General features: G+C 34.8%; 1 protein-coding gene across 3 annotated transcripts; it reads left to right on the top strand.

Annotated features, from left to right (window-relative positions):
* The first annotated feature begins 310 nt into the window (after positions 1-310).
* Positions 311-14548, top strand: LOC123556867 (golgin subfamily A member 6-like protein 22). Of its 3 annotated transcripts, XM_045347921.2 has the most exons (9): positions 311-490; positions 1971-2202; positions 3383-4281; positions 4595-4793; positions 5342-5422; positions 8618-8707; positions 9909-10013; positions 10308-13242; positions 14333-14548. In XM_045347921.2, exons 2-8 carry the CDS (start codon positions 2038-2040, stop codon positions 11355-11357), a joined length of 2589 nt encoding a protein of 862 aa, XP_045203856.2. In that variant the 5' UTR covers positions 311-490; positions 1971-2037; the 3' UTR covers positions 11358-13242; positions 14333-14548. The 3 variants fall into 3 exon arrangements, with proteins under 3 accessions (XP_045203856.2, XP_053399060.1, XP_053399061.1); XM_053543085.1 differs by having other exon boundaries at positions 311-2202; XM_053543086.1 differs by lacking the exon at positions 5342-5422 and having other exon boundaries at positions 311-2202.
* The last annotated feature ends 317 nt before the right edge of the window (positions 14549-14865 follow it).

Below are 14865 nucleotides of genomic sequence, written 5' to 3' on the forward strand. Positions count from 1 at the left end.
AGACTTTGTATATTTGATACATTTAAAGAATGTCAAACTGAGAATAGCATGCCTGTTTTAACAATGCGTGCGAAATTTTATCCAGCTTCATTTCCATTCAGATTCAGGATCCACCGGTCGTATTCTGTCCTATAGCAGAGAAAGGTGATGAACTTGATTTGGATATATATAAATCTTACAAGACAACTGGGCGATATATAACATTTACAGTTTTACCGGCGTTGCTCTTGCATGAAGATGGTCCTGTTTTGGCAATGGGTGTTGCTGAAGGTGAAGACCAGCCCGAGACCAGACACAAACCTGACACTAATTTTAAATTATTTCTATCTTTGTTAATGTTCAAATATCAATATTGTAAAATATTTAAATTGTGCTTATTGATTTTTGTAACGATTAACTTATTGATAATTCAATGTGCTAAACATTTTTAAAACTTAAAACATAAATAATTGTGTAATACCCGAGCTGGGACTCATTGCTTGCAACATAGGTAAGTGTTTTCTATAATCATTCTTATTTGGAATTTATTTCTACTACAAATGTAAAATAAAAGAAAATTCTATAGATAATGTAAAATAATCAAAGATTATTTTATTTGTTTTAAATTGTTATATAAGGTTAAACAGTACACAAGCTTGGACATAATTATGACTAGTACATTCTGTCAAGTTGATATATAATGCATTTATGTAATTGTTTATTATATCAAACCCACACGTTTTATACGTCAAATTGTCAGACAGTGCATATAACTGATGTTAGAGAATTGCTATATATCGCCGTTTTAGATATTTCGGGAGTCATGGTATAAGACAGTCCGAAACGAAGACGTAGGAAATGGGTCTCGTAGATACCAAGTTAGGTTTTAAATATGACACTTGTTAAGATCAGACTATTAAAGAAATCACAAAATGAATTATGAAGTTATGTACAAAATATTCTACTGTGTAAATAAACATCAAAAACGTTCAGATTCATGTTGTGTTACGTTACAATAAACATTAACATGTATAAGGGAGGCGTGTGGAGTTAGGGCGTAGCTCGTATGTTTTGGACGGACAAATAAAATTATGTTTTGTCGACCTAACTAGTAGATCGTAGAGCAACCATCTATTATACACTGATAATTTGTTCACTTGGATCGTAGATCAACCATTTAATATACCTCTAAAATAGAATAGGCTGAGCTGATTGATAGAATCGCAGATCAACCATCTAATAAACTTTGAAAATTAGGGTCTTGAAAATGTCAGCCTAATGTAAATGTATATTGGATGGTTGATTCACGTTGTACAAGCCAGGTCAACCAATTAAAAACGTACATTTTTACTGACTACGTAGTACGAGTCTAGACAACCAATTCTAAATATTCTTAAGATTTTATTTACCAATGTACGACATACAAGCTATGCGCCAACGTAACACACTTAATACGTAAGTGGCTTTGTTGGAGAGAAACTCATTTCCATTTAGTAATCTTTCAGGTAAATTCGTGCAGAAACCCATTTGAACGATTTTGCGCTTCAGCTGAACTAAATTGTATACATAACATTGACCCTTGATGCATATGGACAGAGACAATGTCATACTGAATCTACAAATATAAATTACAATTTTTAAAATTTGATTTGACTTGATAGATTGATCAGTAAAGGCATCAGGGTACACATCATGTAAGCATTCATATTAATAAATATGTAATGGCAGCACATATTAACTTAATGGATCTTAAAATTGATGCAAAGTCACAGTTCGCGTACCTCGCTTAAGATATTCAATGCTAGCACAGTTAAAGCATAACGGAGATCATTGTTCACCCTGCCGTTTTAACATCTGCTGCTTTGAGATAGCAAAATTAATATATAGTTACTTCAAAAGGAAACGATACCATTGGTATTTATATCATTTTTTGAATCTGAAATTTTATATGAAGATTTACTTTTGCTGATGGTTTATTTCTTTCCTTTTAGACCGAAAAGCGGAACATCCGAAACGTTACTGTTTGATATTTTAATACGGAAAGGTACTTATCACAAGATGGCGGATTCTGAAGGCGCTAAAGACGGCCTTGAAGAAAAGGCGAAGGAGCCACAAGCAGATTCGGCCGATGTATCTGAGAATTTAAGAATGAAGTTAACGACAATGAATAACGAACTTCAAGATACTTTAAAAATAGTCGACAGCTACAAAGAAGACAAACGTGTAAGATATTTTACTTGTAAGATATTAAAAAGAGTTCGTTAGGCATGGAAGTACAATAATTGAAAGTTTTCAGTTAAAAAAAAAAACATACATAGCATTATTGAATACTGTAATCAAATTTAAGTCAGTGGTTATTGACTGGTTTCACAAGCAGAGAGGCTTGGGTTCAAACTAGCTTTGTTGTAAAATACTGATATGTTTTTATTATGCTTTTGAATTGATGTCCAGTGCTGGCAGGTGACTGCTTATCCAGGCAAAGCCTTAGCAAATGACATTTCGTCCAGTCGTGTAAAAAGAGTAACAATTTTATTTTGTTCAAAGGCGCTTTACATATAGCAAACGCAGCCACACAGGGCGCGAAATTCATCATCTACTAGTACAAACACAGAGTGATCTGACCACAGGGACAGAGTGAGTCAAAGCCCCCCGCCCCCACACCCCCAAACAGATAGAGAGAACTTTTAAGATACAGACTAGTCCGGCTAACTTAGCCTAGCTCTTTGCGAATAGACAATCTGGTTCTTAAACGTGCCCGGTATATATCGTTAGCACCGATACACGCGAAGCCGTCTTTCCCGGGAAGAACCAGTACAGAGCTCTGAGTTATGTGGGAGATACTTAAGACAATCTCAGAAATTTCCATTGTCTGGACAGGGATTCGAACCCCGGACCTCTGGATTGACAATCAAGCGTGTTACCACTAGACCGCCGGCCCACCTATGAATATTTTAATATTTGTTTTGGGTTTAACGCTGTTTTTCAACATTATTTTAAGTAATCTAACTTGTGTTCCTGGCATCTGAACCAGTGCAAACTTTCTCCTTGCAAGTAACTGTCCTTTTTTGCACATAAATCAGATGTAAAACAAGAATGATTTTAGATACAATTTCTGATATCAAATCGTCAAATCCTTGTCCGGGAATAAAGCGGTTTCACACTAAAGCTTAGTATACGGGCTTCTACTTTTTATAAATTTCATTATTGGAAGCATAAAACTGTATGGAAGTGTAAAAGTTATATAATCATTATAATTTTGAGCAATATTTTATACAGGAAAGCATAATGCCTATATTCATGGTATTCTATTTGAACGGAATACCTTAGAAAGAATCGAAGCTATTTAGGTTTATTTTTCCATCACATTAGTAACTCTAACGAATATTTTTTTTTCCTTGTGTAGATTGCGATCAATACTAAAAATGAACTTGATGAAACAAAGAAAAAGATCTCGGTTCTTCAGACAAGACTTTCGGAGTCAGAGTCTAACTGTAGACGTTATCGAAATGAAAGAAACAATTTAAGACAAGATATCGCAAAACTCATTCAGGAAAGGAAACAAATGATATCCTACGAAGAAGACGTACAACAACTCAAACGAGAAATTGAAATGCAGAAAAATAGGTACGATCGCAATGATAGAGAGTGGAAAAACAAGCAGACAGAGATGGAAAATAGATATGACGAAATCATCAATGAACAAAAACAGAAAATTCTGTCTGCTGAACAGGAAGTACAACGACTAACGAAAGAGCTGGAAATGCAGAAAAATGCTCATGAGCAAGACAAATGTATATTGGAAAGCAAACAAAAGGAATCTGAAGAAACAAGTCAAGGTGAGGATAAACAAGACAATAATGAAGTTGAGCAGAATGAAGACGTCCTAGAGGGACGAAACGGGAAGATCAAAAGAAGTAAGCTAAAGGGTATTTCAGAAACGAGCAAATATGGTTACATAGGAAAAAGTGATCTTAATGGAAGTTTCGACGAGAGTAATAAACACTTTAGTGATGACAACAATGACGGACCGAAATCTGAGGAAACTAATCAAGGTACAGGAGGACAACAGAAAAATAAACCCGAGCAGATTGAGGAAGTCATAGAGAAGCGAGACGTCGACGTCAAAATCATTACCCATGAGAATATCATTAAAGACAGAAAATATGATGATACCGATGGAAAAGAAGTAACAGAAAGTTTTACAGACAGTACAACACAGATAAATGATGACAATACTGGCAAACCCGAATCTGAGTTTGTATCAGAAGAACCCGAGACGGCATTTGAAGACTCAGAAACAATGTATGTATCTCAAAACACATTATTATATTCTTTAAAACTTTCAAGGGAACATCTTTATTTCGTTTGGATGTAAGCGAACGTTCCATTTTCAAATGGCAGTAACTACATCAATGTGAATAGACTTAGATAGCTCGTATATAGATGTAAATTTCGGTTCTTGATGAATGACTCCCTGAAAATCTGATCATATGATTATAAAGTAAGAATTTTAACTACCTTTACTTGAAAAGCGACTATACTCTAATAGCGAATGGTAACATGATTAGATTTAATTACCGACTTCAAAAAAGAATGTATATTTATTTTATTTCAGAAAAAGAACCAAAGAGAAAGACAAGATAAACGATGCTAGTACTGATACCACAAATCCGTGCGATACAGTTTTACCGAAAGACTTGGGGTTACGATATGAACAGCTGTATCAAACTCAGTGGGCCGATGCTTTTGAAAACATCAGACAACATTTTAACAGCGAGGAAGAAACGATCGAGGCTCTTTTAGAGATACTTGAGGTTGGTCAGTAAAAATAACCTGTATAAAATATTTCAGGTAACATAAACATAAGATTACTAAACGTTTCGATTGTTAAAGAAGTAAATGCATATATATATTTTTTTAAAAACGATGAAGAAATTCTATAAAGAACATCGACTTTACTGACTTGTAAATTGTTATGCATAATCACGTACTGTTAGGTGTTTATATACATTATTTTAACTGCTTACATTTCAATGATGGAACTTGATTTATTGAAAACCAACTTTTGCACTTATATTATGTGACAATTTAATAAATAAGTCTATAAATCTATAACCTGATCAATTCGGATTATTTGTCAATATTTTGTGTCGTTTATTTTCTGATTTATTTTAATGTTTTACATGTTCAAATCTTCAACTTGTTTTAAGGAGATACGGTACTTACACTGATACCTTTCTTACTTTTTATGAGTTCTTTAAATTAGCATTTAAATGATACTGTCGTAAAGTATTGTATTTAACATTTGTCTAGCTACTGCATTGTTAGTTAATACAACACTAATTTTAATTCTAATTGTCAGGATATAATGAACTTCTGCAAAAGCAAAGCACGAGAACAAATCGATGATCTTTACAGAGTACTGACATTTTCAGCTGAACAAGTAAGATACCATTGTGCATGTATAAATGATCCACATCAAATATTGTTGCGTATAAAGTTACCTTAAAATGATAACTGGACCACAGTATGCCTTATTATGTCGGTGTGGGAGACATATTGATTTACCCAATGACATGTATGTCTGTCTATCTGTCTCTGGTCTTGTCCGCGCTGTAAGTCGAACATTTCTCATCTGATCTCTACTAAATTTGAATAAAATGTGTTTGCCAATAAGTTCTCGGCCATCTCCGATATCCAGCCAAATCGGCTGAGGCACTTCGGAATTATGGCCCTTGAATTACCGAAAATCGCTCTGTACACACTTGTCCGCATTCCATGTCGAACATTTTTCATCCGATGAACAAAATGTGTTTGCCAGTAAGTCTTTGGCCAAGTACGATAAGTAGCCTAATTTGCCCCGACACTTCGGAATTATGGCCCTTGAATTACCGAAAATTACTATGCCAGCGATACATGTATTGGTGCATGGTTGACTCAGAGATACATAGCAGCTCTAGTTGTAAATTATTTTATATTCAATGATACTTAAATGGTAAAGAAAGTCTATGCTTTGTTTATCATCCTTTTAGTCCATATTATAATCCGACATTCTGAATATGTCCTGATTGTTCTTAAAGGACGGTCATTAAATTACATTTCGTACGGTATATCAAAACATTTCTTTTGCAATAAGACCACACTGGATAACCGGCTATCCTGACGCCCGCTGGAAATGTAACCCAGCTGTAAATAGGTAGGTAAAGTTTTTCATTTATTTCTATTAAAACGAAGCAAATTCTTGCAAATCAACTCGACAGTTTTGTCAAGGAATGGCCATGGCTTACATTTACAATTTCTGGGCCAAATACGATAGTTACGTTTTGAGATATTCGCTAACAATTTCTTCAGTTTGAAAAAAATCGAGCAAAAATCCAAAATTTTGCGCAAATTGTTTTGTTTATGAACGACCTGTGAAATTTATTATCATATGCTTTAACAGATTTGTCCTTTCGGAACACATGTGTAAAGTTTCCGGGTTCTACGTTATTCCTGAAAAAGAATATTAGCCGTTAAATAGGCGTGGTCCAAAGGAAAGACTGTCGAAAACGGCCGCTAGTGCTGTCGTTGAACTCGGATGTTAACATATAGACTATCCATTAACTCCGATGATTTTGAATACTTTTGTATGTAAAAAGTATTACTGGCAGTGATTTAACGGACACCTAATTATATTTAAAAATGGCACTTTCATTTCAAGAGGCTTTAGTCTCTAAATTGCTTTTTGTACTTTTAACATGTGTAAATGTTGAGTTCTGCTCAACCCGGGGCTAGAGGGCGTGGACGGTAGCATGCATTTTCACTACCGTCCATGAACAGGCTCAATCAAACCGAACCTGCAACATTTTCGTTTTTGTTTTGTTGGGCGACCTGTGAAGTTTCCACTTTTTTCTATTTTAGGACTATATTCCTTCACACCCGAGCTGAATTTTAAACTAGCTCACGCGTTCTTGCCATTTTTCCGCCATGCGAAAGCCAACCATATATTGTTTTTTTGCAGTTACACTGAAGCAATAATACTTATTGCCATTTTGCCAGTTTTTGATGGTGGAGAAAAACCACTATAGGAGCATTCGGGCTACTGCAGAAAGTAATTTCACCTCGGGTTTTGCAAAGGCAAATGATTGCTTCAAGTCGTCAATCCTTAGAATTTCGTTTGAGGAATTCAGCATCCTTAATGAATCCCAAATGTCCGTTCTTGCTTTGAAAAGTGTTCTTGATAGGTGTATAATCTTATTTGCTCATACACAATTATTTAATTGCTCCTAATGTAAATCTGTCATTTTGTTTTATTCATAAATACCTTTTCAACAGTTTATTCATAGTCTAAAACTGCAAGTTGTTGATGTATAGAGGCAAACGATTGAAAACGATTGTTTCTGATCTAAATAAGCAGAACTTTGCAAGATCTCACATGACTGTTAATCAGTTATTTCTTAACATGACAGCCACATGCAGCTTTAATCAACATATAACAAGGTAGATCGGAACACTTCTTTGCTTGTTTACGATCTTACACAGTCAGCTATCAAATAAAACCACATGAAAATAAAAATTCTACTATACGACACAATTTATTTTAAATGCTGTCTATGCATGTAGAAATTGCCAGTCTGACACAAAATACTTATTTATAGCTCTGTGTTAAAGATTTTTCGTTATACTGACATTGGAGGTGGTCATTAATGAATGGACCTCACTAATACTTGTATCAACGGTAACACATGTTTGAAGTTTAAAAATCAATACTTAAAACTCAGTCCATGCATGTAGAATCAGAGCCCGGACAAGACACTGCGGGCGGACGGACGGACGAAAGGAACAAAGCAACTTTTAGACCCTAAACCAAAAGGACAATGATAATGAAATCAACCAGAATTACTCGACATGGCAATAAGGACCATACATAAGTATATACAAACTGTTTACTGACTGCAAGTATACACATTTTACACAATGAAAGACGAAAGAAATCGCAAAAACACAGACAGACTAAACAGATACAAAATATTCATAAAGAAGAGACAAGACGGGACATATAACATGTCTACAAGACAGCTTTTTACTTTTATACAGCTGTATTCTCGATAGCCGACAGCTGACTTCAACGAATGCCTATTTCAAATACAGCGGCCGTTTTCGACAGTCTTTTTTTCTCGACCATGCCTTTAATATACTTTTTCAAGAATAACGTAGAACCCGGAAACTTCACACATGTGTTCCGAAAGGACACATCTGTTAAACCAGATGATAAAAGTTTTCGTAGGTTGTTCGTATACAAAACAGTTTGCGCAAAACTTTGGATTTTTGCTCGATTATTCAAACTGAAAAAATTGTTAGCAAATATCTCAAAACCTAACGATCGTTTTTGGCCCAGAAATTGTAAAGGTAAGCTATAGTCATTCCTAAACAAAACTGTCATGTTGATTTGCAAGAACTGGCTTCGTTTTAATAGAAATAAATAAAAAAAACTTTACCTACCTATTTACAGCTGGGTTACATTTCCAGCTGGGTTACATTTCCAACGGGCGTCAGGATAGCCGGTTACCTAGTGCGAAGACATAATTAAGAAATATATATATTATATATGCATTGATGCCAAATCAAATTATTATAATTGAAATACTCTGTCTTATAGGAAGACGGAAATGTCACAGACAAGATAACCAAGCACTTGAAGGAATGTATGAGAGAACTCTCCTGTTTAGGGAAAGAGTATCTTTACGGGGTAAATAGTTTTTGGTCAGCCTTTTTTTGTTTAGATTTTGTAATTGTCTTTGCACCTATCTTACGCTCGGAGATTGTGAAGGTTTCATTGCTAAGTTGTTAAAATCGTTGACTTATGTTGGGTACGAATCAGCCCTTCTCGGATTGTCAATAGAGCAAGGTATCCGGGTGGTCACGAACGTCTGTGGTCCTACCGAATGCTTTATGTGGTTCAAATGACATACGAAGACAACTAGTGTCTTCTTTTATTGTTATAAAAGAACGTATTGTCCAACATTGTCTCGGATTGGCTAAACCCAATAATAAAACTTTCACATTACGATAAAATACTGTGAAAAAAAAATCGTGGGCATGAAACTTGTTGTTTCTTATTTTGTTCAAAATGACTTTTTCATGAGGATATGACTTCGAGGAGATAAAATTAATTACACATTTGAGCCGTGCCATGATAAAACCAACATAGTGATTTGCGACCAGCATGGATCTAGACCAGCCTGCGCATCCGCGCAGTCTGGTCAGGATCCATGCTGCTCGCTAACGGGTCTCTAATTACAATAGGCTTTAAAAGCGAACAGCATGGTTCCTGACCATTCTGCGCGAATGCGCAGGCTGGTCTAGATCCATGCTGGTCGCAAAGCCACTATGTTGGTTTTCTCATGGCGCGGCTCATTTATTTATTCGTTGTGTTTTAGTTAAGTTAATAGATTAAACAAAGCACGAAATGCCAGCTTTTATGCACCGCGAAAGGCAAAGTGGATATGATAATTGTCTCCGCGAGTCCGTTCAAGGCTTTATAGTGCCTTTTTATTTTAACATAACAGAGGCTAATTAAAGAAAGTGGAGTGCAGTATAAAATCTGATATCACTAAGACTTCAAACAAGACTCCACACAGTCTGGTCAGAATCCATGCTGTTCGCTAACAGTTTCTCTTATTGCAAAAGGCTTTGAAAGCGAACAGAATGGATGCGCAGGTTGGTCTTGATCCATGCTTGTCGCAAACGCACTATGTTGTTTTTCTCGTGTTGTGGCTCATTTGCTGCTTACTGTTTTAGTCATCTCCCTTTTCTTGATCTAATAAAAACAACTTCTGCCAGGAAGATAGCTCCGAAACATTTAAAAAAAATTAAACTTTAACACTATAACAGAGGTTATTATATGGATGTTTTAGACTGATCCTCTGTCAGGTTTCATTACATTTCAGTTATATCCATTAAGTTTACAAAAGAAATCAAGCCGAACACTTCAATATCTTATGGACATTGAGGATTTTGTGAAGGAGAGTTTTGAGCTCCTCTGGCTAATGGTAGTAAGTATACATTTGTTACAACGTAAAAGTTATTTTTTATATATGGATAGTGGTTCTACGAGATAGATTTAAAATTTATCCTGTACATTAAAAGACTTACTGAATGTCATAGAACTTTTAGTTGTAAAGTGACATAAGACTTCAGTCAGCTACCAATTAGTAAATCAGTTTTGATAGTTTTAATTATTCGTAGAGACTTTGTATATTTGATACATTTAAAGAATGTCAAACTGAGAAAAGCATGCCTGTTTTAACAATACGTATGAAATTTTATCCAGCTTCATTTCCATTCAGATTCAGGATCCACCGGTCGTATTCTGTCCTATAGCAGAGAAAGGTGATGTACTTGATTTGGATATATATAAATCTTACAAGACAACTGGGCGATATTCAACATTTACAGTTTTTCCGGCGTTGCTCTTGCATGAAGATGGTCCTGTTTTGGCAATGGGTGTTGCTGAAGGTGACGACCAGCCCAAGACCAGACGCAAACATGACTTGAGAAGCAGGAACACAATCACACCGAAAGATGTTGATCATAAGATTAAGGATGAACATGATTTTCGCGACAGAGATCACTACTTTCGAAGAGGTGAACGGAAATATGGCGATAGACATGATTTCGTCTCTAGAAATAAAACACTTATTAGAGACAGATACGATCACAGTTTAAAGAATGAACATGGTTTTGATGACACAGATGATTTCGTTTCCAGAAAAGAAATGAAGAATGGTGAGAGAGATTTCATCTCCAGGGATCATGATAAATTTCGCAATAAAGTTAAATTTGTCCCAGAAGATGAAATGAGCTTTCATGATAGAGGAAATGTCGTCTCCAGGCATGACGTAAGGTTTAGTGGTAAAGTCAGCAGAGGTCAAACCGACATAGATGATTTCATTCTACATGAAGAAACATATGTAAGCGACAGGGATGATTTCGCCAAACGGGATATAAAGGGCTTTAGCGATAGAGTCGAGTTTGCCTCAAAAGATGGAGGAAACTACAGTGATAGAGGTAATGTTCATATGACATCACTTTATGAGAAAGACTCTGCAGAAATACATCGCAGTGAATATGCAAATTGGGAGAGTTACCACCGAGCAAAGATCGCAGAAGAGGAAAGTCCGGCGTACTCACAATCAATAATAAAAACTAAATCAAGAGGTACAACAAATGTTTGGAAACCATCATATGGATATGAGAGAGATCCAACCCCGGACGAAATGAGATTATATTTTCAATATATTGACCGCTATGATCATACTGGCGCTAGGGATGTCCTAGGTCATGCTGCATACCTGAGATGTTTGCGAAACGACCAAAAGAATCATTTGTATTATTAACATTACAGTATTCATAATTTCTCAGACCCAAATATTATTACAATTATTTTGCATAAGTACAACATCAGTAACGATAGTAAAACTATCATCGATATTCATATATTCACTAATTCACTTTTCGCTTTGTGAAACAAGTGTGAACATCTAAAATATTTAGCGATTTAACAAATTGTAAAAATTCTGTTTATCAGATAATCATATTCGAACTTTTTGTGTAAAAACATATTGATTTTGTGTTCTGTTTACTAGCCCTAAAATGTTTGTTTCTTGTATCCTTGCCTACCCTTATTATTTTTATGGCCTTGGAGAATTCATTTTCAACTTTTTAACAAGAAGTTGCCAAATTGCCCTCTTTATGCTTTAAACATGGTCAGTGATATTAGAAAACAGCTTATTTATGCTATAAAATAATTCCTTTATAATTTGTATTCTTTTCTGACATAAAATAATCATAAAATAATTTCCGCGAAGTCCCACGTAATACAAAACAAAACTGAAATACCGACCTTCCTTCCCTATTGTTTTTAGCAAGTTATCGAAAACAAACACAGACTGTGAAATCAGTTGAACGTATGGAAATGAAATTTCATGTTTAGACGCAACGTTACGCAATAACGAAACCCACGAAAATTTACACGATTTTTTTATAATTTCTTAGTGTAAAGTGTCCGAGTTATAATTGTATGGGAAGATTAAATGAATAAAGACTATCTATGATGATATATATTTTAATGATCAGCTACGATTGCTTGTTGATTAAACTCTGATAAAAATCTTACTCATACTACAATGAAATATAATATGTATGCGGAGCTTAGAGAGTCTGGCTTTAGATTGACAGATAAACTCTACTACAGTACACTTAGTAGTTGACCTTCATTAAAAACAGAATCTGATAAATCCTCTTTGAATATATAACACCATTTTATTTTCCCATTTCATCGAAAACAAGTGAATAATGCGATCTCTTTCAGTGAGTTTCCTTAACATTATATGTGCATATGCAATATGTTGTGTTTTTGATAATAAATTACAGTTTTTCAGATTCACTAGTCTGATAAAAGCGGCAGGGGCCAGTTTCGCATTTGGCCCGGGTACGTTTTCTAAATAAAACAGACAAATGCACTTTAAAGGCATTTATATTCAACTGGTTATTTATGATGTTTATAGAACTGAGGATTCCTGCGTACGAGTAGTTATTGTGTAAAGTAAATATGTACTTGAATAGATTTTCCTAGCTCCATGTAGACGGCCGGGTCTAAAGTCTTACCTGAGGTAACGGAATTCAGACGAAATGGAAACGGTCATTCATTCATCCAGATTCAACATAAAATAGCGGAAAAAGTAAACGGTTATGAGACACTTTCCTTCCCACCATTATTTTCGTCTGGCCACATGCTTTAAAAATATACAATCATGTGTTTTAGGTCAGTCAGATAATACGGTATAGGTCGCGCAAGGTGTGCATTTTGGGCCATTTTTGCCTCAAAATTTAGTGTCCTGAAACCTGCGTTTTATTCGTTTTTTATCACAGAAGCAACAGAATAGGCAGGCTGAAAATGTCACACAATGAAGTGCTAAGTCTCTGCAATACATTCGCTTAACACTTGCCATTGGATTTTTCATGATTTTTTTCGCACTGGTATCAGTGCAGATTTGTGGAATTTTCAAATTAACTGTCCCTTGCCCCCAAAATATAACTACGATAATAAAACTGGCCGTTCTCTGTTCAGTTGTACTTTCCGACGATTTAATCGACTCGTTTACAACAGTGTAGCTTTATCACTTGTATCTATTAATAGAATTCAGTCAAGTGTGCGCATCATATCCATTTGAAACTTTGAACTGAGCTGCTTATACTATTTGAATATTTTGAAGCAATCAGGTAAGATAACTGCATTTCTTCTTTTGTTTTGATCTTTTAGCTACCACACTTTGTTGTTTCTTCTACATTATTTGATACACTGTTATTTAAAAATATTGACATACAAATTGATATTTACGTTAAGATAAACTTAATATTGAAATAACGGTCGATTTAAATATGTGTTTATAGATATTGAGCGTTGTGATTTAAATCGAATTATGGAACTAGACACGAAACACTGCGGTATTATTGACTGATTAAAACTCTGGAGAAAGTGTAAATTAAATGTCTGTTTGTGTTTCCTATACATGTACTATTATCAGTAAATATTTCAATAATAATGACCAAGGTGAATTATAAGCACGTTCTTAAGGTACTGTAGTTTAAAGGTATAAGGGAAATAATCCAGCTAATAATTTTATCATAATTGAGCCGTGCCATAAGAAAACCAACATAGTCCGACCAGCATGGATCCAGACCAGCCTGCATATCTATGATGTTCTCTTTAAAAGCTAATTTTAATTAGGGAAACCGTTAGCAAACAGCATGGATCATTACAAGCGGATGCGCAGCTTGTCGTTAATGCACTATGTTGGTTTTCTCAAGGCACGGCTCATATCATTTAAGTAAAAATGTATCAAACGAGCATCACTATAACTTTTAAAGTGATATTCTTACATGTGTACCAGAAATGTAGATAAACACTGTATACAGTGTTATGCAAAGTATGCCTAACTCCAATATTATAACAATACCGAACTTAATAGAACGTCGTATAAGGCACTTGTCGTTTACATTTGTTTCTGTTTCAATGTTTCTAAATTAGAAGTTTGTAATATTAGATTTGTTGTTGTCACTTTACATACGTAGTGCTTTAAACTCAAATTAAAGGTTATCAAAAAAAAAGGATATTTTCTTTATTTCCTTCCTTTCTAGAATATCCACTCCATGTGCATGTATGGGAGACAACGTTCATTTTTAACTCAGCACGACAGAAAAATAAAACTTTCAAGCGCATGTATCAATTGAAACTCTAGTCTTAATCTTCAAACTAAAAATGCTAGTTTATCTTACCAAACAGAAACAAAGGGTTTTTTTATCTCTTCAGCACTACTGTTGGTGATTTAGGTGAATAGATTCAACCAGTCGTGGCAGCATTATGGCAGCTAAGTTTACAACCGACCCATCCCCATCTGATGAAGACTTTGAAATTGTAAAAAATCACCAATATCCACATATGAGGGAACTGTTGCAGTTATTACTGACCGAAATTCCGACACTGGTTCAAAACGCTCAGCTGGAACTTAATGAGAACCTACTGACAGTAAGTATCCTGTATTTTAAAAATCGTCAGTGAGAATTTTTATTTAAGTATATACTAATACACGTATCTATATCTAAATACAGAAATAGTATTGATGAAAATGAACAGTTAAGAGACAATCAAAACTACATTCATATCTTACATAAATATCACTTCCGCTAAATCGATATAAACATTTGCATGAAAATGCAGACATATAAAAAGCGTCATGTATACACAAGTCGAAGCATTTATTTACAACTTCTAATATAAACACGCACGTTTCATATATATACAAATTAAGGTCCAAAAACACACATTAATCTCAAATACAAACT

The sequence above is a fragment of the Mercenaria mercenaria genome, chromosome 5 (genome assembly GCF_021730395.1).
Source record: "Mercenaria mercenaria strain notata chromosome 5, MADL_Memer_1, whole genome shotgun sequence".
NCBI classification, from domain to species: Eukaryota; Metazoa; Mollusca; class Bivalvia; order Venerida; family Veneridae; genus Mercenaria; species Mercenaria mercenaria.